Raw genomic sequence first — 25,216 nt, forward strand, 5'->3', positions numbered from 1 at the left:
TCCCTCCCCACCCTTTGCAAAACAAATTGTAGCGGGGAAAATGATTTTTTTAAAAAAACTAAATAATTACAGTTTTTCTACTAAGTTTTGTTCATTATTATGTATTTTTGTGTTTTTATATTGTAAACTGCTTTGTGATATTCAGACAGAATTCAGTGAATAATACTAATGATAATACTCTGCTCCTCCACAGTCCTTCTAACCCAGTGTGGTGGGACAGTGAAGTCAGGATTTGGCTTAGAATATTTCCAAACCTAGGCATGCATATTTGCATAGTCCCAGTAAGCCATGGTTTAGTTTATCATTGTGTGCAAACATGGCTTCTCTTTCTCACTCAAACATGCACTCTAAATCAGACTTCCTCAACCTTGGCCCTCCAGATGTTTTTGGCCTACAACTTCCATGATCCCTAGCTAGCAGGACCAGTGGTCAGGGATGATGGGAATTGTAGTCTCAAAACATTGGAGGGCTGAGGTTGAGGAAGCCTGCTCTAAATGGAAGGTATGACTGCAGGAGAAAGTGCAGAGCACCTGCAGAACAACATAATTTTAAAACTTAAAGGAATTTTAAAGCAGTTTAAACCTGTAGTGATAGGATATAGCTATGCTAAGGTAAAGGTAACTTTGTGATAACAATTTTAATGCATATGCTCATGCTTTAAAATTGCAATAGGTGGCATTTGCTTCCATTTTTTAAAAAAATACTTTCAATGCTAATTTTTTTTGAGGTGCATATGACTTCATCGTGAGCGCTTTTTCTTTTATTTTTTTTAATTTTTTTTATTAAGGGTTTTCTTGTTTTACAGTGTAAGTATAATGCCTCGTATTTCCCCCCCCCCCCCAATGTAACATTTTTACAAATCCATTTCATTTGTTGAGGCATTAGGGGGAGAAGAAAAAATAAAAATAAAAAAAAGAAAGGGGGTGGAGGGAGCGGAGATGGATGGGGGTGGGGTCGGGTAGCGGTGTTTCTATTATGCTTAATGTATGTAGTTTGGTGTCAGCGTGCTTGTGTTGTTCACTTGTGTTCCTTTGGTGGTGAGAGAGGTTGGGGTTGGCCTAGGATGTGATTGTTTGTTTGTGATTGGCTGTGGTGATCTTTGTTTTCGTGTGTGAGTGAGGTGGGTGGGTGTTTTGGATCAGGTTAGCCATATTGATTTGTATGCTGTTGGTGGATTATTGTCATTGTCCTGTTGGGCTGTGTATGTGATAAAGGGGAGCCATATCGGGGTGAAGGTGTCTTCTTCTGTTTGTCCCCATGTCAGTTTCAGTTTATTAGTTAATTTTTCTAGTAGGGCTGTTTCCCATACTGTTTGGTACCATTGGTCCATGCTTACTCCTGACAGGTCTCTCCAGTGTCTGGTTATGGTGTTTCTGGCTGCTGAAAGTAGGTGGGTTATGAGTTCTTTGTGGTGTAAATGGGCATTGTTGTCTTGGAAGATGTTTAGTAGGGCCAATTCTGGGGTGAAGTCTAATACTTGCTTAGTTATTTTACATATTTCTTGTATGGCTGTTGTGCGCTTTTTCTTTTATCTTTTCCTTTGTTGCTCAGTCTGTCTACCCGGAAGAAATTTCCTTGTGTGAGTCTTTAGCTTGCATCTCACTACTAAAAAAACTGTTCTGTTGATCAGCTGTTGGTTAGGCTGGATACAGGGGACTGCGTCTCTCTTGACTGAAGAGCTGATGGCTACAAGTACTACTTTTCTACCAGACTACATACACAGTCTTGACAGCTGAATGCCTTGCATGTGGATGTCCATCTCCACTCTCTAGATAGGTAAAGGTCAAGGGACCCCTGACCATTAGGTCCAGTTGTGGTCGGCTCTGGGTTGTGGCGCTCATCTCGCTTTATTGACCGAGGGAGCCGGCGTACAGCTTCCGGGTCATGTGGCCAGCATGACTAAGCCGCTCCTGGCAAACCAGAGCAGCGCACGGAAACGCCGTTTACCTTCCTGCCAGAGTGGTACCTATTTATCTACTTGCACTTTGATGTGCTTTTGAACTGCTAGGTTGGCAGGAGCAGGGACTGAGCAACGGGAGCTCACCCCGCCGCGGGGATTCGAACCACCGACCTTCTGATCGGCAAGTCCTAGGCTCTGTGGTTTAACCCACAGAGGCATTGACAAATCTTTATCTGAACTTGTATATGAGGATTAATTTTCATTAACAAAAATAAAGCATAGGCTGCAATCCAAACAACTATACCATTAGTTCTGCATTTTAAAAGGAGTCCAGGGCAATTATGTGGTTACATATGGGCATGTGTGTTTCCTTTCTAATTGGAGGGCAATGAGGTGGAAAACATGCAAAACCAAAAGCACTTGCATAGTGCAAGTCAGATAAGCAGTACAAATTAAAACTTGCTAGAAGCAACCCCGCTTAAAATTAGGAAGGGGAATTACTTATTGAGGGTTGCTTTTAAAATCTTCTGAAAAATGTTCCAGATCAAATCCCAATGAACTGCATATAGGAACACAGGAAACAGATTATTGTTCCATTTTTGTTCCATTACAGATTAGCAATGTTTTGGACAGGGCTCTTGCAGCTCGACTTGCACCAAACCAGGGGCCTTCTGCAAAGGCTGTCTTTGGTAAGCAGCAGCATTCTTTCAGCATACTGAAATTTCACAATCCTAATAACAGTGTGTTTCCGGACGGAGGTTGGTTGTGGAATTGGTGTTGGTCATGCAATACAATTTTTTCACACCATCCACAAGACATAGTCATCAACAAAATGCCAACCTTTAATCCAGTTTCCTCTTGCAGCAGAAAATATGTTAAGTAAAATTGTCTGTTATACACCTGCTGTCACCGATGGTGTGGAAGCTTTTTTGTCCTCTGAAAACAGGGGGGGAAAACACCAGTATTGTGATGTTTCAGTGAGCCTTGTTATCTCCCCACATGAGTGCAACACAGCCATTTCATGTCTGACCAAATGATATATGTGATAAGGTACGGTGCTAAGAAACCAGAGACACCCCCATATTGCTAAATTTAGCTGAGAAGCGAAAGCTTAGCGAATGCTTGTAGAGCTTTTACTGTGCAAAGACCACACAGAAAAACACCAGGCTTTTCTTCAGTTTGGTTTACTGGGGTTCAAAAATCTCACAGTTCATGCTGAGATGCATCAAGGTCCAAAAACTTACCTCCTGAGAGCAAAATTCAGTTACAAACAGTAAAAATTACACTACACAGTATAATGCAAAACAAAAAGTACAAAAATGTACAGTCCAGCAGGATATATCAGAAGAAGAGTAGCTGAGCTGCCCATTAGACAGTAATTCTAGCCTGTTCCCAGAGCAGTTGGCCTTGAAGTTCAGATAGCACACAGCCTGTAAACAGCCGCTGTGCTTCCAGGACCCAGAGACAATTATAAACTGCAAGATTTTCTGGTGGCTTCTGCACCTATAAAACTTACTCCTTGACAATATATGCACCAGTTTTCACTTATTGGAGCACGCTAAAGATGTGCTGGAATTTCAACAATGCAGGCCAGAGGACCTATTATCTCAAGATCTCAACACATGGAGCTTGTGATCAGAGTACACACATCATGATTTTTTAAAAAAATATATTTTTAATACAGGAGCCTTGTGGAAGACCTCTTTGTCAATTGATGCTTCAAGATAGATGCAATTCTTTTTTGGGGGGGGATGCAATCACATACCAGCAAATTTATGTTGTCCAATCAAAGTTGATTTGAAGATCTTGCGCAACACACCCACTTCCACTAAAGATCAGACTTTTTTTGCGATAAGGGAGGTGACAGGGAAATGTACTGCTTGACACAAGGTTTTAACTTCCCAGCAAATAAATTAGAATGATTGTTCATAAACAGGTGGTCTGGAAGTGATGGATGTTGAAAATCACGCAGAACAGCCAACTCTTCTTGCCTTTGCTCCTCAGTCCGTTGTCCCACCCATGCCAGACTTATAACTCTGTTCTAGCTACATGACACTCAAACCTTAGTACAGTGGTACCATACGCTTCAGGTTACATACGCTTCAGGTTACATATGCTTCAGGTTACAGACTCCGCTAACCCAGAAATATTACCTCGGGTTAAGAACTTTGCTTCAGGATGAGAATAGAAATCGTGCAGTGGCGGCGCAGCGGCAGCAGGAGGCCCCATTAGCAAAAGCGTGCCTCATGTTAAGAAGGGTTTCGGGTTAAGAATGGACCTCCAGAACAAATTAAGTTCATAACCGGAAGTACCACTGTACCTTCAAACAGCCAAGCCCAGTCCTTTCGGCAGCTGACTGACTGCATGCCATTAGCATATGTCGGTCTAGGAGCACCTCTTGATTAATGCCAATTGTCCGAATTATAGAGGAACCAACCACAAATCATGCTGGAGACAGAGGCTCATCCATGGCAGGGACATGCTCCCAGGTCACACCCGCTCTGCCTTTCAAGTTGGAATACATGGGCTTGCGCAGCAAAGCAGGATGCAGTGAGCTCCCCAACCCCATTGCCAGGATTTTTGCCTCATAAATCCTGGCTTTCCCCTGCCTGAACCACCATTGACTCCTGACGTGACTGGAAACCAGTTATCAATACTCCCACATAAATGTGCATAAGCCTTCAGTCTCAACTAGGTTAGGCTCTGCTTGGTGCAGAGATCTCAGGCTGCAACCAAAGGCTACAAAGGCCTGCTTTCCTTTCAAGAACCAAGACAGAACTAGTGTTTGTATTTTCAAAGGGAGATCATCCACATTTCTCTATGCCTGCAGCCTCAGGTGCAACTAGAGTTTCTGTGTTTTAGCACCTAGTGTGACCCAACTTAATTATGGCTGCAAACTTATTCCTATTTATCAGGTTGTTGTAAACCCCAGTGAACATTACTTCTAAGTAATAATAATAATAATAATAATAATAATAATAATAATAATAATAATTTATTTATACCCCACCCATCTGGCCGGGTTTCCCCAGCCACTCTGGGCGGCTTCCAACAGAATATTAAAATACAATAACCTATTAAACTTTAAAAGCTTCCCTAAACAGGGCTGCCTTTAGTAAACATGCATAGGCTTCCATGTGTATTAAAACACTTTCCCCTCATCCCAATTTAAGATTATAACGAACTGCAGTGGGACTTTCCTCTCACCTTGCCCAGCAACCAGCACCTTCTCACCCCCACTCCATTATTATTATTTTTGCTCGTGTGTGTTTACACAACATTTAGCCTCACGAAGAAATATGATGAACCTGGAAGTTTGCTCATGTCCTTGTGATCACTCAGATTATATATATACACACAAACACACACACACACACACACATATATATATACACGCAAACACGCAGGCAACTTCTTAAACCCATTCTTCTTGGGGAACTATTCCCAACAGCACCCAAAAAAAGCGAGGATGGCTGTTAAATGTTGCCCTCTTCCAAAAAACAAATCATTCCTCAGTTCATAGAATCATAGAGTTGGAAGAGACCACAAGGGCCATCGAGTCCAACCCCCAAAGCACACATTCTGCTCATGTAAAAACACACTGATTCCTGGATGGTCCTCGGGCCGGACTTAGAAGGCAATTGGGCTGGATCCGGCCCCCGAGCCTTAGTTTGCCTACTCATGATCTAGACCAACCCCCTGAAATGCAGGAATCTTTTGCCCCACTTGGGGCTCAAACCCACAACCCTGAGATCGAGAGTCTCGTGCTCTACCAACTGAGCTATCGCAGCCCGTTTCGTCCTCTTCCACACCGCTTTGGCGCGAACCGTCCTTTGCCACCAGACGCTCATACACAAAGCCTGCCTTCACCGCAGCGCGCGCACGTTGCTACCGTTGGCCATAGTAACGGCGAGGGCACGCATGCGCGCGCGGCTGCGTCTCCCTCGCGCTTCTCTCTCCAGTCCAGGAATAAAGGGAATCCAGCGGCAGATTCTGGAACGGGAGGTGGGGTCGAGAGAGGGATAGAGCGAGACATAGGGGGGTGGGGAAGAACAGCGTTTTCATCTAGCCGAGACAGGCGTCTCATTTGTCCAGTCGCGTGTCCCCGAGCTCCTGAGAAGCTTCTCCGTTAGCCAATCACGAACTTCCAGCTTACAGGTCTCTCCAATCGCAGGACAGGACCTGCGCTGCCTTTCCCGCCCTCCGTTCCCCGCCCCTTTGCGTGCGTTATAGCGGCGGTCTTCTGTGAGGAGAATCGCTCGCGAGCATCACCGGCGCGGGCCTTTTCCGTCGGCCTCTTCGCGCGCCACTTGCGGAGCCCCGAGGGTCCCGTAGCCTCCCTCACCTCCACTTTGCCGGGGCCGCCGCCGTCGCCATGTCCTCTCCGTCTTCTGGGGAGCAGTACGAGGAGGAGGAGGACGGCGCCTACGAGAGCCAGGCCAAGCGGCTGAAGCCCAGCGCCGCCGCCGAGGAGGGCGAGATCGAGTACGGGGCTGAGGAGGGCGAGAGCCGCAGGGAGAAGGCCGCCCCTCGCGCCGGGGGCTTCTCCGGAGGGGTAAGCAGGGCCGGCCTCTTATAGTCCCGACTCGCTGGGAGCGAACGGCGGGTGGAGAAGAACCTAGTCAGCCCGAGCCGAGGTGCGCCTACTCGGGAGTATAGCTCCTGCGCGCCTTACTCCCAAGTAGGCGTGTGTAGCGCCGGGAGCGTAATGCTTATAGCCGCAAATTGAAGAGGGTTTTTATACAAAAAAATCCTAAAAAGGAGAACCCCAAGTTTTTCTACTAAGTTTTCTTCCTTATTAACCTTACGCGTTTTCGTGTTTTCATATTGTTAACCTCCTTGAGATCCTGGGGTGAACGGCGGTGTAAAAAATGAATAATAATAATAATCGTGCATGTGGGAAGAGAACTGGGCATGTTCCAAAAGGATTAGTCTGTTATGGTAAACGACATTTTAAGGTGCGACAGTTTTATGTTGTTTTTTCAATGTCAACTTGTGGAAGAAGAAGATTTAATGAGCCGGAGAGACCCCTTCGTTGGCTGCATCGTGGGGTTTGCCACAAGCCGACTGAGGATGCGTAGCTCCGCTTTTGTCCATCAAAGGATTTATTGTGCGGGAGGCAAAAAAAAAAAAAAAATTCTCTTGGCTTCCTCTACTAAAACAACGGGGAGAGGGAGGTGTGTTTTCCATTGTTCACTTTTCTGAAGGCAGTTTCTTTTTACATCCCTGAATTGCGTTGTATTTATAACTTCGGCTTACTACCCCCCCCCCGAAATGCGGGGAGAGAGAATTGTGGGTGGAAAATGAGTATTGCAACCTCCTTTCCTCCATATGTGTACATATTCACATGTTTTCATCCCTTAATGAGATAAGTAAGCTGTGTGCACAGGGTACAGGGAATGATGACCATCTGTGTCCTTTCATTGCAATAAAGAATAGTATGTTTCATTGGAGGGGCTCTGGCGTCCATTGCTTTTTTTCATAGAGAGCCCTGCAGCGTTTGGCAGGGAATGTATTTGTTCTCTCTGTGTGTGCGTCATACCCGTCAAGCATAGGAACTACACTACAGAGAAAAGAGCCAGAGGGCTTTTGTCCTTTATTAAACAGTTGATCAGCAGTTGGAACAAATAAACCTAAGGAGATTGTGGAAGCTTGGACATTCTTAAGAACAGACTGGACCTGTATCTTTAGGGGAAAATCCAGTATTGTAGGATAAACCTCTGTTAGGGGCAGGATAATTGCATTTGGATCAACACATTTTTATTAATTGATAATTAACATTGAAATAATCCAATTTGTTGGGCACTTATTTGATGTCTAAACAAAACAAATTCCTTCCAGTAGCACCTTAAAGACCAACTAAGTCAGTTCTTGGTATGAGCTTTCGTGTGCATGCACACTTCTTCAGATACACTGGAAGGTGCTACTGGAAGGAATTTGTTTTGTTTTGACTATGGCAGACCAACACGGCTACCTATCTGTTATTTGATGTCTGTTATGGTCTGAATTCTTCACAGCCAAATTGAAACTCCCATTTCCCCATGTACAACCAAGGCAGCACAAATAAATTTCTCCGTTTTGAACATTTGTACTGTTACTATAAAAATCCGTTATTGTACTGTTATTAGTAAAACGAAGTGTGGAATTTTCAGTCTCCAAAGCCTAAAGCAAGTAGACGCATGTATTGAGAAATGTAGTGCTATTATAGCTGCTAGTACACAAGGTACTTTTTCATTTATCATTACAACCTTCCTTTGCAGTATGTTAGATGCTTCATGCTACAAAGTCTGCTCAGAGAATGGGGTAGCATGCAAGAATATGTAGTGTGTTTCAGATAAATCAGCAGGTTATGATGTGGAGAGATCTGGCTAATTTAAAATGATTTATGTTGGATGGATGTTTTGGGATACCTTCTTGGTCTGAGAAGTACAGAATTAAAATTATTTGCTGCTACTGCTGTCATTCTGAACTTGACAGTTATTCAAAATACTCCTTGTGAAATGAAAGTTATGAGTTTTCCATTGTTATCTACAGAAAGGACCAGTGGAAGCCTTTTTCTAAGCCTGATTGCTGTTCAGATATGGTTTTTGGGGTGGGTGAGTTTATACCTGGATATGGAAGGGTTAACCCTCCCCTCTCTGTCATGCAATTCCCCTAACAAATTGCTCTGTTAGTGTGTATAATTGCTCTGTTAGTGTGTAAGAGAGAGGGCGAATGGGGTGGCCCAATTCACTGCTTTGCTTCTCCCCACTGCAGACATGTGGTCCCCAAAAGTTAGGGAATGCAACCCTCATGATTCTTCCTCCTACTCTAGTGAGTACTTGTGGAGCAGATTTTGCAGCCCTTCAAAATTAGACTGCTAGGTATGCCTGCCCTCTCTTTAAATGTTACCATTTTTAATTTGGGTTTTTTTGTACATACTACTTTGGAGCATATGTCCTCTCCCTTGGCAGGAGCGTAAGTCTTCTCTGATACTTTAAAACGAAAAGCAAGCCGTATTGATACTGTTCTACTTACCATGCATGTTATGGGGGTGGACCAGTGTTAGAAACTGGGATATGAACGCTATGAGCTAAATGACTCCTTAAACCTAGGTTACAGACACAACAGCAGAATGTTTAGGTGCACTTTTTTAATAACAAGAATACAAAGCTGAAAATGAATGAAGTGCAGCTAAAATCTTACACTCATTTTTCACATGGTCTAGTCCTCACCTGAAGACTGCAAGAAACACAGCCATGTTTCCCCTACCTGCCCCCCTGATATTCTTTTTTTTTTTTTCCAAATACATTTTTATTAAGGGCCCCCCTGATATTCTTAAGAGGGTCTCTTCTCCAGTCTTCAGAGTATGACTGGATATGGGGAGGCAGAAAAAAGTCCTCCTTTCCTTCCACTCTGCAGTTTTATCTGAATCTTAGGCACAGTACTGTGCCTGGAGGTCAGAAACTGCTTGTGCAAATGAAATTCCTTCCTGCAAAATGTGCCTAGAACAATGGGAGTTTTGAATGCTAGGATGGACTATGGGAACTAGATCTTGACCAGTACTACTCAAGCACTAAGAATAAAATTGAGGGCTTTTTCCTCATCTGGAAAAGCTCAAACTACTACTGCTCCGTTCTACAAATATCTATTCAAAAGTCCTGTTGAATTTGATAGGGCTTAAAGCTATAGGTTTACAGCCTTACAGACTTTCAAACTACCTATGACACATTATGCTAAACGTGTGGTTTTGTGCTATAAGCAGGGGTGAGCCTTTCTGGTGTAACATAATTAACGTTAACTATGTTAACATGTCATGGTTTCTGAAGCTGGCTTGTTAAATTAAGCAAAGTTAATGCTAATTACAGTTTTTAGTTTAGACTAAGGTTACATTTTGGTGAGTATAAACTTGGAAGTACTTTGTCAGTTAACCATCTGTAATACTTTTTTTTATATTGAAATTGGAAAAATAAAGTCTATTGCTCTCTTTGCTAGGATGCTGGTGGAAGTCATCACAAAGTTTCTGTTTCTCCTGTGGTCCATGTCCGAGGGCTCTGTGAATCAGTTGTGGAGGCAGATCTTGTGGAGGCGCTTGAAAAATTTGGAACCATATGGTATGTTTACTGTATATTATATCTTTAGTGACTCGAAATGAACTTCGTAACACATTTTAAAAAGACTTCTTCAAGGCCTGTACTGGTACTCCTAAATTGAAACATAAGCCTCAAGCCTTGGAATTACCAAATCCTTCAGAAGTTAATTCTGAAGCAAATCATTGTGCTCATCTCCATATGGAAGCTGAGTAAGAGAACACTCTATTTCTGTATAAACACTCTATATAAATTTATACATTAGAAATTTATATACCTTGGCTGCCAACTTGGCCTATTGTTACATGGACACATGTGCTGTAGATTTCAAACAAACTTCCATGGATTTTAAGAAATGTAGGAGATTTTCTTTGAGTTTGCAATAGTAATTGTTATTGTAAAGTTTTTTAAGATCAGTTGTAACTTAATGATTTAATGATGGCCTTAAATGATGGCGCATTAACGGTTATTGTTTTTCCTGCAGCTATGTGATGATGATGCCATTTAAACGCCAGGCTCTGGTAGAATTTGAGGATATTGAAAGTGCCAAAAAATGTGTGACATTTGCAGCAGATGAACCGGTATATATAGCTGGACAACAAGCATTTTTCAATTACTCTACAAGCAAAAGAATTACCCGTCCTGGAAACACAGACGACCCCTCTGGTGGGAACAAAGTTCTGCTCTTATCAATTCAGAACCCTCTTTATCCAATTACAGTGGTATGTCTTCATCTTAAGCATAACTTTAAGTGACTTCAATGCATGATATTTTCCTTTTGAAGAGTTTTCTTTCTGTCTCGTATCTTGCTCTGATAAACTCTCAGACCCCTTGTTTGCACTGAATGTTAATCTGAACCACAGCTTAGCATGAATGAGCAAATATGCAGACTCCCAGAGAGGAGATTGTGGCTGTGGCTGTTTTGCTTCCTCTCTATGCCATGGTTTTGCTCATCCTGTCATCCAAACCTGGGTTTGTAGTTTAGTGCTCCCTAGACAAACCACAAGCTGTAACCAAGCACTATTCTATAGGTTGCAGCTTGTCTGGGAGGGCTAAACCATGAACCCATGTTTGAACAACTCAGCAGCAGCAGAACAACCAGAAGTGAAGCAAAGTGGCTGCAGTCTTCTATAGAGAGGTCTGTATATTAGCTTATTCATAGAATCGTAGTGTTGAAAGAGACCACAAGGATCATCTAGTCCAACCACTGGAATGCAGGATACTTTTGCCCAACATGGGGCTCAAACCCATGACCCTGAGATTAAGATTCTCATGCTAAGCTATGGTTTGGCTTTGTGTTGAGTGTCAACGAGGTCATACACTTTAATCTTATAATGCAAATGAAAGCATCCACGCAGATCTGTACATGTTATTCTTTATTTGTTCCATGCAAACAAACAGTTGGGGAGGATATTTCATTCAGCAGAGATCTGTGCAGCAGAAGAGTTACTTTGGCTAGATAATTGTTTGGTTCTAATCTAAAGTTTGTGGTGAATGTTTTTGTACTCAACCAGCCCGTAATAGGAAGGAAAAAAGAAGACAATGAAATTGCTTCCTATTCAACAACATCTCACTACTTATGTTTTTGTTTGGAACTGCCAATCACTTACATTTCTTTACATTACAGTGGTACCTTGGGTTAAGTACTTAATTCGTTCCGAAGGTCTGTTCTTAACCTGAAACTGTTCTTAACCTGAAGCACCACTTCAGCTAAGGGGGCCTCCTGCTGCCGCCGCGCTGCCGGAGCACGATTTCTGTTCTTATCCTCAAGCAAAGTTCTTAACCTGAAGCACTATTTTGGGGTTAGCAGAGTCTGTGACCTGAAGCGTATGTAACCCGAGGTACCACTGTATTCCGATTTTACTTGTCATTGGTTCCTGATTTGTGCACTATAGTTGTACTTGTCTTAACGGAAATCATATGATACAGTTTTAAATTATAGTATAGTATTTTGAAAATGTCTTTAATTTAGTCAAATTATTCAAAGACAAAAACTGAATGCAATATTCTATAAACTAGTATATTTGTAGCTTGTCCCAGATCACCCTTCTTTTAAACATGTAGGCACTATTCTATAGGGCAGTTGTGTATGCACCATGACTCATAGAGTCATACTACCTTTGTGTAATGAATAGCATTACCCTAGCACTTTGGTAAAATTCTTATGTTCACTGGTATTTTTAAGGTCTTGGGTTTTAGTTGGCTATATTTGAGTGAGCCTTTCTCATTGTTTACATTCTGCTTATTCCCAATTTATAAATGGTATATAGTATAAGTTAAAAATTATTTAAGGACACAAAAACTTTGGCAATCTTAGTAGTTGTTGGAAGCACATAGAGATAAAACTGAATTTAGGCTTACTGTTTTGATAATAAACTATAGCTACAATGTTTCTCTACTTTTCTCTTGCAGTTATCATATCCTTGCATTCTCTATGTAGCTATATATCTCTCACTGGGATAAATTTCTGGATCTATGTTTAGTACACAAGTGACTTCCTCAAAAAAAAAAAAAAAAACAATCATTAGGTCCAAACTTTACCTGCTTAAAGGAGGGAATTTTGTTCTTGTGTGCTAATAACATTTTGAATAGTATTTGGCAAGTAAAGCTTCAAACACGGGATCTGAATATTTCCCTCATTCTTCTGTAGGACGTTTTGTATACAGTGTGCAACCCTGTGGGAAAGGTACAGCGTATTGTCATATTCAAGAGGAACGGAATACAAGCCATGGTTGAATATCCTTTTTGTGGTGACCTTTGTGTATATGCTTCTGAAGATTATGTTCTAGGGATTTCACAGTGGCCTCAATAAGGGAAAGTGTTCCTCTCATGTTAATCCTGTCAGGCAAACAACTGTGCTAGAGAACTAGTGAACTCATCTCTGCATATCATCCACCCTCTGGCTTTTATCCCATGGTGAGGGCAGTGTAGACTATTACCTAAACTGGGGGTGGAGAGCTTGTGATCCTCTAGTAGAAGAAGAAGAAGAAGAAGGAGAAGGAGAAGGAGAAGGAGAAGGAGGAAGAAGAGGAGGAGGAGGAGGAGGAGTTTGGATTTGATATCCCGCCTTTCACTCCCTTTAAGGAGTCTCAAAGCGGCTAACATTCTCCTTTCCCTTCCTCCCCCACAACAAACACTCTGTGAGGTGAGTGGGGCTGAGAGACTTCAAAGAAGTGTGACTAGCCCAAGGTCATCCAGCAGCTGCATGTGGAGGAGCAGAGACGCGAACCCGGTTCCCCAGATTACGAGACTACCGCTCTTAACCACTACACCACACTGGCTCTCTAGATAGTGTTCGAGTGCTGCTCCAGTCATGCCCCATCACTGGCCATGCTGACTGCAGTTACTGACTAGAGGAAATCCAACATTTGCTGGAGGGCCACGGGTTTTCCACCCCATATCTGTTCATATTTGACAGTGTAAAGATTTTAATGTAGTGCTCATAGCAAGCACACTGCTCATATACTAGTCCTGTTTTATAGTTGAACACATTTTGGAAATTACTTATTTGAAAAGGTCATATATACAATTTAAACCAATAGGGTTGCTATGGATTTCATGTCCTTCATGTATTAGTCATTGACTCATACATAAAATTGGTGTTTCTGCATGTGTAATTAAAGAGCCTTGAGCAACTTCTAGATCTATTGGGTTGTGGTCTAAATTAGCTTAACTTGTGGCTGCTTGTTTTCTTGGTGGGGGGCACCGATTTAAACAACAATCCTTAACAGAAATCAAGTTTGAATCAGTTCTTTGTGCTCAGAAGGCAAAAGCAGCACTCAATGGCGCAGATATATATGCAGGATGTTGTACACTAAAAATTGAATATGCAAGGGTAATGATCATACTTTCTTCAGCTTCTAAACTGTTTGTTTTTTTTTTGTTTTTTTTTTTTTTTTGAGAAAAGCAATGATTAAGACTTGCTGTTTGTTTCTCTTTTAACAGCCAACTCGACTTAATGTCATTCGAAATGACAATGATAGTTGGGACTACACTAAACCATATCTGGGCAGACGAGGTAAGTATTTTGGTAATTATACTAAATGTGCATTTAAAGATAAAAATATATGCAGTTAGCTTGTCTAATGTGTTAGTCACTTCAAGCCAGGTATTTCTGATGCAGCTCTTGTAATAGGCATCCTGACTTGTAATCCTGGAAAAGAATAATTCAACATTATTGCCCCCTGCTGGTTCCAATTGAGCTATTTAACACGGAGCCCACACATGCAAGCACGTTTGCAGTACAAGGACTTGCATTTCTCCAAGCAGCTCTCACTCTTTGGAGGAGAGGACACTGATGCAGACTTTCCTTACAAACTACAAACTTGCACACTGCTTCTCCACGGAAAGGATTTTCCTCACTTGTTGGACAAGGCATTAAGAAGGATAGAGGACTCCAGCAGGCTGACTCTACACTTCATCATGCACCACATCGGCATCATCAACAGGCCCTCTGAAAAACCTCAGACTTGCAACTCACCTTGACTGCATACTGCATGCACCATCACCACAAGCATATCAAGGAGGACCACTTACAGCACTTCTGGTTTGCATGGCACGAAAATACCATGGTAGACTGTACCCATTCTTAACCAGTTTGCATGTGTTTCCAATCTTATGTCCCTTTAAAATTACCGTTGTAGAATGAAACACCATAAAATGGAAGATCCAAACTCTTGTTTCTCTCCTGTACATTGCGTTAACTTTCTTTCTCATATGTAAGAGAAAATTGAAGTTAGGTTTTCCAGTGTAAATGCTTTCTAAAGGACTGCACTTACTTTAAAGATTAATTGAAATTTTGCTGTATGCTGTCAAGTCCCCTCAGGCACCAGTATTTGACAAAAGGTCTAATTTGTCTAAGCATTTTTACTGCAAAGGCTAGTTTGAATAACAACTGCATGGAAATGTTAAGAAGAAAAAAAAGCTATGTAGTTTGACTTCTGTAAATGTTCTTTGTAACTGAATGATTTGTGTATAATTTGCTGTAATGTACCTTTTGAAAATCTAGGCATTTATAACATGGAGGTGGGAACTTAACCTTACCAAGGTAGAGTATCTTCTAAATTTTAAACATAGTGAAGGTTTCAACTTTCCTTTTAATTATTGCTGAAAGGTTGTTTTTACTGGTAGTGCTTTGGCTTGTAAAAATGTATAATTTAAAGGTTAGGGCTTGGACATGCAGAATTAAGTGTTTGTAAAAGGTTAATAAGGGGGCTGCAGTATTGGTTAGCAGATAGTCTACCTGCAGTACGTTACATTAAAGCTCACATTCCTCCCCCCCCCCCCAAACTGCCAAACTGGGAAGTCACTGAGTTACCTTGGGCAATTCAGGTGTTAATTTTCTGAAATACATAGATGCTATTCAAGCAACTGGCAGGCATGCAGTTCACACAGTATTTATGAACAGTGCCTTACCCCAGAATATTAAACGATGTGAAATGAGAAATATTGGAAGAAAACAAAGCAGGTGCTTCCAAGTGTGTGGCAATGTTCATTGGGATTTTTATTTTATTTCACCAGCAAATTCCATGTCCTATTGCAAACTGCTTTTGAAAGTGTTCTCGGTTGCCATGTACTGGAGGGGGGGAGTAGTGTAAGATTCCCTTGGACATAGGGAATAAGTTGTGTTGCTCTTTATATCCAGTTTGAATACTTTTTATTTTGTACTCAAGTAGAGTTTCATGCAGAAAGAGAGCTGAATATACTGTTCATAGCTCATTTTCTAGGGAATCTGTAGTCCTCCAGATTGTGTTGGACTCCAAGTCCCATCAACCACCACCAGCATTGCCAGTAGTCAGGGAAGATAGGAGTTGTAGTCGAACAGCATCAATGGGTTATAGATACCCCATCCTTGTCCTAGACAAGAAGTGATGGAGTGGAACAGAGATACAGATAGTCCTTTCTCCAAACAGGATTGCAGTTTTGAGAGTTAAACAATGTATAGAATCTGTTATCAGCAATAGCCGTAATAATGCAGCACAGGGTGTGCTTGAGACATTTCCTTTTAGTGTAGTGAGCAGCATACTGATTGATAAGGAATGAGTAGCTTTGTCAGCTTGTGATGTAGTGCTCACTGAGTTTCTTGGCATTCTCACAAGAGTGGTCTACACAAAAGTGTCCTTGTGATGGGCTGCTTTACATGCATTCTTCAAACCATTCCTCTTAGGTTGTTGTCTGTTCCTCTCCCCACGGCCAACCAGTCTGCAAGGTTCTGGCTTCAGGGAGAAGGTTCTTTACAAAACAGGCTTCGGTTCTGGTTTCTTCAGACTGGAAACTGCCCCAGTTTAGTGTTTAAAATTTAAAGGAGATTTTAACTGATGGCTGTATTAATTAATTTATTTTACATTTTGCATCCTAGGCTTTTCTGTTAGGTATGTCAGGTGGAAAAGATTGGTTTTGCTCAAGGGTACCCACTGATCTTCAGAACTTGGCAGTTTGAAATGAAATTTTTCATTGCCCAAGCTGAAGACTGCCATTGCATTTTACTCAAACATGTAATTCTGGTGGCTGATATTTGCTACTTCCGTTGTACAAAAATCCTGTTGTCTTATGTAACTTCAGGGCTGAATGATATGGCTAATATGTGAGATGAATAGCACTTCCATGTCGGATAGCACATGCTGAAATCTGTGGAAGTTGCTTTCTAGTAAAGGGTTTGTGTTCTGGGTGCCACAACCTCTCTTTACTCTCCCACTATCAAAATCAAATTATTATACGACTGTCTAATTCCTTGATTTAACCTAGGTTGTTTTAGCAGTCTCAAACATTGGAAACAAATCTGAAATATTGTGCATTATCCACACTGAGATAGAACTGTTTGCGACTTCAGCTGGATATTTCTCATTTCCCATTGCACAGTCAATTGAGGTATTGGAACTTCAGATTGCCTAATGAAAAGAAGCAGTGAAAGTTAAAGCTAACTTGCTTGTTCTTGTAATGCAGTTTTACTTGATTATTGCAAATAATTACTTTAGGTTGGTGTACTGCTTTTATATCCAGTACTGTTGACCCCTTGGTTAACTTTACATTCTTGTATAAAATGCGGCTTGTTGAAAGAATGTTTCCTTGTTAAAAGTGATTATAATAGTGCAATTTTTCAGCATTGCAATTATACAATAGACTGTATTAGTAGTATAGTAATGTATAGTCTTCACAGCACTTCCCCAGATCATAAGTTGTTGATATGATTATGTATGTACACAAATATGGTACTCTCTGTTTACTGATCATGAAACCATGTAATACAGGTTTTTGTTGGCTTATGCTGAAACTTCTTGAAAGAAGCCCACTTTGAAAATGTGTTGCTGTTGAAGCTAATAGTGTGATTCAGGTACTGTCCTTTGATTGTACTGCATTTAGAACTTGTTTTTATGAGAGTTATAGGCAATTTGTACTCTGCTGTATTGTGTGGTGTTAAGAGAATTGTCCAGGCTTCTTAGGTTTAAAATGTCAAATCTTTTCAAACACAATATTCTCAAGCGAACAATAGTTTTGGTATCTGACAACTGTGTTTTGTGCTGGAGCAAATCAACTTAAAACAGTTAGTTTACAGTATCCAAAGAAAATCTTAAAAGTAATGTGGATGTATCTGGCTGGCCACTATTGGGAAATACGGAACTGCACCAGATGAACCCTTGCTCTGATCCAGCAGGGTTCTTAACCAGAAAATACTCCCCTCTGTCCTTACTGGTAAAGTTCCACTATCTTTAAGCAGGAGTTGCTTTTGTTTAATAATGCTTTTTTCCCCTTTAGATAGAGGGAAAGGCCGCCAGAGGCAAGCTATTTTGGGAGAACACCCTTCATCCTTTAGGCATGATGGCTATGGTAAGTTATATGGCTTCCTGTTATGGGTTAAGTTGGAAAATAGGCCAATACAGTTGTAAATGTCTTGCTTCACTATTCAGGCACCAGTTCCCACATTCGCCTAGCTGCCCTCATTGTGCCCCCTGAACCAGCTTGCTTTGCCTTAGTGCAGGGTGGGGAACCCATGCTCTCCAGGCCTGTTTACCGTATTTTTCGCCCTATAGGACACACTTTTTCCCCTCCAAAAATGAAGGGGAAATATGTGTGCGTCCTATGGGGCGAATGCAAGCTTTCGCTGAAGCGTGGAGAGCGAGAGGGGTCGGTGCGCACCGACCCCTCTCGCTCTCCAGGCTTCAGGAGAGCCCCACCGCCAGCCCCACAAGCTCGGGGGACAGCGGGGAGGCGGAACGCCGCCCTCCCGCTGTCCCCCGACTTGGTTAGAAGGCTGGAGGGGGGGGGGAGAAGCCTGCTCCTAGTTGTCGCCAGCCCCGCAAACTCAGGGGACGGCGGGGAGGCGCAGCGCACCATCCTGCTGTCTCCCGACCTGGTTTGGAGGCTGGCGGAGGGCTTTCCCCTCCCCCAGCCCCGCATGCTCCCAGAGCGATGCCAAAGCTGCACGCAGCTTCGGCATGGCTCTGGCTCCCGTTCTGGGGGCTGGAGTCGGGGGAAGCTCGGGCTTCCCCCGCCCCAGCCCCGCGCCTGGGGGGAAAAAATAATCCCCCCCTTTATTCCCCCCCCCAAATCTAGGTGCGTCCTATGGGCAAAAAATACGGTAATTTGTCCCCAGAACTCTTGCCAGGCCACTCCCTTCACTGGCTTTGCTTTGCATCCTGCATGTTTATATCTTGCTAGAATGTGTCCTTGAACTCTGATGATGCCTCTTTCTTGGCTGGAGGGCTGACAGAGGTGTGGGAGGCTATGTAGAATGTAGAAACAAGAAACAAGTACAGAGTTAAAATTTACATTTGTTGCTCCACCCACTGTTGCATCTGGCCCTGCCCATAACCGGCATGTGGTCCTCAGTAGGTTTTCCACAAGGGAATTGGATAGGGAACCTTTCTCATGCCCTAGTGCACTTAGATATAAAGATATATTGAGTTTGCATTTTGTTATGGCTACATGGTGCATCCATTTATGACCAGTTTTTCATGATCTCATTTTTATTTTTAAATGCCAGTACATTTTTTTTTACACAGCTGACTATAAATCAAGTTGTCATTCTGTGAGCAAACAAGATTTTTTTGTAAATTGCAGTTAACTTTGTCACAGTAGAAAATGAAACATTTCTTAATACTTCTCATATTGCACACATAAATCACTTCTAAGACTGAGGTTGAAACTTGCAGTAGCACATTTAGACCACCATCTAACACTTAGGTGTGCTGAAGCTCATTGAAATCAGTACAGTAGAGTCCTTTATTCTTAAGTCTGGCTTGTGGCTTTAGCTGTTTATCCTGTGTTAGTCAACCGACCACTCCACTCTGCATTCATTATCCGTGTAGAAGACCACCCCAAATTTTTGCCTACAATTTTTTTTTTTTTAGCAAAAATCATCTTATACATGGAAAAAAACAGTATATTTTGGTCGCTTGTGTTAACATTCTTGTCTAGATAAACAATGTTTCAGTAGTTGATGCTAAATCTGCATAGCCTATTACAGCAAAACCTAAAACTGTCATCTTCTTCTTCTTTTTATTAAATATTTTCTTGATTTACAAAAGTGTGTGCAATGTCTCTCTCTCGTTTATATTTTTTTCCATGTAACATTTTTACAAATCAGTTTCATTTGTTGAGACATTGGGAAGAAAAGGGGGAAAGCGGGGGGGGGGAGATGGGTAAAACTGGCAGCTTCTGAAACTTGGCAGCTTTAATCTTCATATCAGATCAAATAAAACTTTTCCCAACCAAATTAACGAGACAGTATTTTCTCTTTAGGATCGCATGGTCCACTGTTACCATTACCAAGCCGATACCGAATGGCATCTCGGGATACTCCAGAACTTGTTGCTTACCCACTTCCTCAGGCTTCCTCATCTTACATGCATGGGGGGAACCCCTCTGGTTCAGTTGTCATGGTTAGTGGATTGCACCAGCAAAAGATGAACTGCTCAAGAGTTTTCAACTTGTTCTGCTTGTACGGAAATATTGAAAAGGTAAAAGAAAAAGTCTAGGCACATAATAATAATATTAATAATATAAATTTATTATTTATACCCCACTCACCTGGCTGGGTTTCCCCAGCCATTCTTAAACTTAAAAGAATAATGAGCAATTACTGTGAAGAGAAACCGGAGCTATGCGTATTCCAACCAAACTGGAAAATGTCCTAAGTTACCATCCTTTAAACTGTATTGTCTTTTTCTTCCAAAAAAAAACCCCCCAACAACCCTGCAGGTGAAGTTTATGAAGACTATTCCAGGAACAGCTTTAGTGGAAATGGGTGATGAATATGCTGTTGAAAGAGCAGTCACGCATCTCAATAACGTCAAATTGTTTGGGAAGAGACTTAATGTTTGGTATGTGTGCATTTCATCTTACTACTAAAGCTAAAGCACATCTTTAATGTGTAAGTTGTCTAGCAGTGTATAATACTAAAAATGCTGCTGAATAAAGTGGTTTTTTTAAAGAATACTGTTCTTATATGCAAAGAGTAAACTTTGTTATAACACTTCATTAATGTAAATACTTCTATATTTGATATTCTTCAATAACTTGACAAATGTCACTCACTAAAGTGAGACATACAAGTGAAATGTTGATTATACCTTTGAGTTCATATTTTGTATGTTAAGAAATTTGCTTTGTGAATTCCATAAAAAAGATCCCCCCTTTTTTTTACACTCCCCAAAGATGTTCTTAAATATGTACTCTTTATTTGTAGTGTATCCAAACAGCATTCAGTTGTTCCTAGTCAGATATTCGAGCTGGAAGATGGGACAAGCAGTTATAAAGACTTTGCAATGAGCAAGAACAATCGCTTTACCAGTGCAGGTCAAGCTTCCAAGAATATCATTCAACCACCCTCCTGTGTGTTGCATTACTATAATGTTCCACTGTGTGTGACTGAAGAGAGCTTTGTAAAGGTAGGAAGCTGCAGGAAGCATAGCTGTTAAAGTGTAATTTAGGTTTCAGATGTCAGTATTTATTAACCTCCTTAAAGTAGACTCCATTTTTTATATCTTAGATCAGGGATGGGGAACTGGATCTGGCCAGTGAGCTGGATCTTGCCGCTACACTCACTACAGGCCAGTTTTGATAGGTGGGTGGAAGCACACACCAGTCAATAATATGATATGTGATGCCTATCAAAGTAAAAAGGGGATGGATGTAACCACTGATCAGCTGATGGCCAGTTATAGCAATCTCATTTTAAGGTGAATTCCCAGCACCGATTGGCTGAATCTGGTTGGAATGCACCTTCAAAGAGACTTGTTGCCTTATCATAGACTGGTTTGAATTGAGGCCGTCTGGTAAAAAGGAAGGGGAAACCATTTTAGCAAGCGGTTTAAAGGCAAACCATTTTCCGCTCATGGTGCAGTTCCTTTCGAAGGTGCTCTCCCACTGCCATTCAGCTGATTGGCGGTGGAAGTGTGCTTTGCTTCAGTAGCATGACACCATTTATACTGAAACTGCTTGCTAAAATGGAAGAAAAAAACTCATTTTAGCAAGCTATTTTCATGCAGACCACTTCAAAACAGAACACTTGGGTGCACTAGAGAGTGGGGCCCATGCTGGACCTAATGAGCTCTGCAGGCTGGAGGTTCCCTGCTGCTATCTTAGATGCTTAGATGCTTAAACAGTAAGTTAATCAACCATTTTGTGCCAAGTGTCCTCCTTATCCCAGAAATCGCCAGTTTCTGCGGCTCTTATGTGATATCCTCTAGAATTAGATTGTTGATGTTTAATGAACATATTTTCACTTTATTGTTCCAGCTGTGTGATGATCATGAAGTTCTGTCTTTTATCAAATACAAAGTATTTGATCCAAAGCGTAAGTGAATATTTGACTTTATTTAAGTGCTCAAAGAAACCTAACTTACCGATGGTGATATGAAGCAAACATTTTAAACTCTTGTTTTGACAGCTTCAGCCAAAACACTTTCTGGTCTGTTGGAGTGGGAATGCAAGACAGATGCAGTGGAAGCCCTTACAGTACTTAATCACTACCAGATAAGAGTCCCTAGTAAGTCACTGTATTGAAACATTCTTAAAGGGTTTTATTGACTTATTTTAAATAATTTATATGCCATCTCACTAATACATAATACCAAGACTGTGTGCAATAAAACAATCCAGTACACCAGTGGTGTTCATGGCACCCTGGGGTGCCTTGAATGATGGTCCGGGGTGCTGTGGGCAACACTGGCCTCTGTCAGCGAAGGACAATGAAGAAAACATGTAAAATGGTAACTGGTAACTTTCTCTGCCCTAAAGTGAAAGTAAGAGCAGAGGCCTTGATTTACAAGCTCCGTATCTAGTAGCAATTATTTGTGAGTGATGTCACAGGTAATATCCAATAGCAACTTGGTTAATTTGTGTGCCCACATACCATGCAGTGACCACAACAGCAATAGATGTATTAGGAGAAAACTGTGTTTCCCATCAAGACGATAATGCTATTTAAATGGTCTGATTATGTGATACTTCTGCATCAGAAGTGCAACTGTGATGGAAGCCATGGGAATAACACCCTATAAAGCCGTGTTTTCATGGAACTGGTTTCGTAGAAAGACAGTGTTTTCTTTCTAGGGGAAAGGTTTGGTTGAGTTTTGATGCATTATGGACTGGCGTGCTAGAAATAGATTCTAGTATTTTAGTAGCAGTTTTTCACAGTAGTTAAACACTTGCTTAAAGACATATCTTTTCTCAGACAAACAGGCTGACATAAGGCACGAAACCATCCAAAGTGACATTCTTAACAGTTTCCCTTTTATCTTGCAGATGGCTCTAATCCTTATACCTTGAAGCTTTGCTTCTCTACTTCCTCCCATTTGTAGAGCAGAGGACAGCATGTTAAGGAGCTCCTTCCCTCTTTATTTACACACTTGAAGAAATCGTATGTTGTCTGCAGGCTCTAGGTTTTCTTGTCTCAATCTAACTTAAGTTCATTTTGTTTTATAATGAAAGTGTTTTTACACAACCATTTTCCCGTTGGCTTCTGAAGAGTAGATGACAGTATATTACATAGAGCTTTTTTCACTTGTGTAACGGTTATCTACAGGTGTTTGAACTGCCTTATAGGCAGCATGTGCAAAAAACTGTATACAGCAGACCTTAAACACAGTTTCCACACAGCAGTAAAATGTACATTTTCATTTACAATCACCATTTTCCACTTCGGTTTAAATGGCAAGTTGGATTATTATATTGGAATATTAGATGTAAAATTGCTGGTTAATTCTGGTTAAAACTGTATGCGTTGCAACAATTTTAAAAGTAGAACTAAATTTGTAAATCCTTTTCACTTTGATATTTAGTAATATAACTGTCACTGATTTTTAACAGAAACTTCACAGGAAGAAAGATTCCCCTCCCCCCCCCGAATGAATTGAAACTTACTTTAAATAGTGTCTTCTCAGAATAATTTTTCACTCCCATTAGCATGATGTCCTTATTGCTAATCCTAACCTGGACTGTCCTTACAATAAAATAAACACCAACCTGAATGAATGCAGTTTCTCATTTGCTTTGTGATGACAGTCTTTGGCACTAAAGGAAACTGTTTATTGTCACAGGATGGTTTTACATCCTTGTATGAACCAAGCTAGGGAGGGGAGAGACACAAAACAGCAAGGTAGACCCTGGGACCCTGCTGGTGTGTAGAGAGAAGCTCCCACCTACTCATATCCCCTGCGTGGCTTACTCCCAAGTAGTCGTGTGCAGCACTGGGACCTTAATGCTTCAATTCCTCCCCACCCTTCACAATACACACAGATGGGGGAGGGGACAGGGATTCTTTTTTAAAAAATAACAATTATAGTTTTTCTGCTAAGTTTTGTTTGTATGTTACGTGTTTTCATGTTTTTATATTGCAAACCACCCTGTGATCCTCAGATGAAATTCAGTGAATGATGATGATGATTTTGGTTGCTTTTTTCTGAACTTTTCCCAACTTTGGGGAATACCTAAAGTTTATCTTTGGATCCAAACTGTAGATCAGGGGTTGGAATCTGTGGCCTTCTGCATATTATTAAATTCCAACTCCCATCAGCCCCAGCCATCATGGTAAAGGAGAGCCACAATTTCCCCTCCTTGGAGTAGTGGGTCCCACCTGGCTCACGAGTTGAACACCGATATGTTAGAAGACTTCATTAATTTAAAGTATCAAATCAGGTCGTTTAGGCCAGAGTAGGCAACATACAGCATTTTTATGTGCAAATTGGTCATCCTATGAATTTGTGATTGATACAAGAACCAATTTCAGATTTGGGGGCAGGCAGGAGGGAGGAATCTTTTTAGTTGGTATTTTTAGACCCATGGGAGCCAGAAACCTGTGCCAGATACATTGCGGGTGTACTAGTAAGAGCTCTGATTGATTTGAAGTAAACCACCAGAGCTCTTACCAATACATCCCAATCTACCTTCTGCCCATCCCTGCTCTAGTGCTCCCTAATAATTACGGTGGAAAAAACCATGTGCTTTCAGGGTGTTCTCTGCAAAGCAGCCACCAGAGGGAGGCTTGCAGCCAGGGATTAGCTGCCAAACACTCACCTCTCCTACAGGAGAGAGATTTAAACATCAATCCTATCTGTAACCCATTCTTTTATTGTCTAGGAGTGGGTAACTGATATAATTAGGAATGTGTCTAATTGTTTCAGAGCTTGTGCACTTAGGCGTGATACAAGCCTTGACAAGGTTTCCTTTGCTTGAGGCAGGACAATAGCCTCCTTTTCCAAGGTTTATGTTGAATTGTAGTGGCAGGCCTGGTTACAAAAAGCAGGATTCTGCACCTCGTTTCTTAAAACTAGCTTTCATTTAGGAGTAAAGTAAGAAAACCTTATTCACAAGAATAAAACTATTTCACACTTGGTTTCTCCAAGCAGTAGCTACTAAACAAGAATTTATAGATTCCTTATTTCTGTAATGAGAAGTGGCGATTGCATTCCCTCAAAATCAAGAGTAGCCAGCGTGGCACCTTCCAGATGCCGCAAACAATAAGCCCCTGCCAACATGGTCAGTGTTCGAGGATGATGGGAGCGGGAGTCCCCCATATCTGAAGGGCGCTGTGTTGAGAATCCCTCTTCTAAAGGTTAAGGTTCCCAGTTTGGTGGTGCTCTTGGATCCAGCTTTGTCACCAGAAGCCCAGCTGACTACAGTGGCATAGAGCACCTTTACTAGCCGAGGCTGGTGATCTGACTTTTCTTGTGGATGTAGCTGCAGTTGCCCTGGTAACATTCATGTTAGACTACTGCAATGCAAACGAGGAGCTACCCCTGAAGAATAC

General features: G+C 41.5%; 1 protein-coding gene across 2 annotated transcripts; it reads left to right on the forward strand.

The window, feature by feature from the left end:
- Positions 1-6,111: 6,111 nt before the first annotated feature.
- On the forward strand, positions 6,112-23,442 carry LOC309337852 (heterogeneous nuclear ribonucleoprotein L-like). 2 transcript variants are annotated; one of them, XM_081854785.1, is made up of 13 exons: positions 6,112-6,455; positions 9,875-9,993; positions 10,454-10,691; positions 12,620-12,704; positions 13,707-13,804; positions 13,915-13,987; positions 17,722-17,793; positions 19,708-19,925; positions 20,167-20,288; positions 20,654-20,855; positions 21,706-21,763; positions 21,857-21,955; positions 22,714-23,442. In XM_081854785.1, the coding sequence occupies exons 1-13, from the start codon at positions 6,276-6,278 to the stop codon at positions 22,767-22,769; spliced, it is 1,620 nt and encodes a 539-aa protein (XP_081710911.1). In that variant the 5' UTR covers positions 6,112-6,275; the 3' UTR covers positions 22,770-23,442. The 2 variants fall into 2 exon arrangements, with proteins under 2 accessions (XP_081710911.1, XP_081710910.1); XM_081854784.1 differs by having other exon boundaries at positions 6,113-6,455; positions 12,620-12,716; positions 13,719-13,804.
- Positions 23,443-25,216: the final 1,774 nt, after the last annotated feature.

This window comes from Podarcis erhardii, assembly GCF_964252035.2.
Source record: "Podarcis erhardii genome assembly, chromosome: 3".
Classification (NCBI taxonomy): domain Eukaryota; kingdom Metazoa; phylum Chordata; class Lepidosauria; order Squamata; family Lacertidae; genus Podarcis; species Podarcis erhardii.

What these genes read in the sequence shown, in the direction of transcription:
- LOC309337852 (XM_081854785.1), top strand. Translation starts at nt 6,276, where the DNA reads ATGTCCTCTCCGTCTTCTGGGGAGCAGTACGAGGAGGAGGAGGACGGC. An exon ending in TGTACGGAAATATTGAAAAG is followed by an intron (nt 19,926 to 20,166) that starts GTAAAAGAAAAA and finishes ACAACCCTGCAG; the next exon opens with GTGAAGTTTATGAAGACTAT. An exon ending in CTACCAGATAAGAGTCCCTA is followed by an intron (nt 21,956 to 22,713) that starts GTAAGTCACTGT and finishes TTTATCTTGCAG; the next exon opens with ATGGCTCTAATCCTTATACC.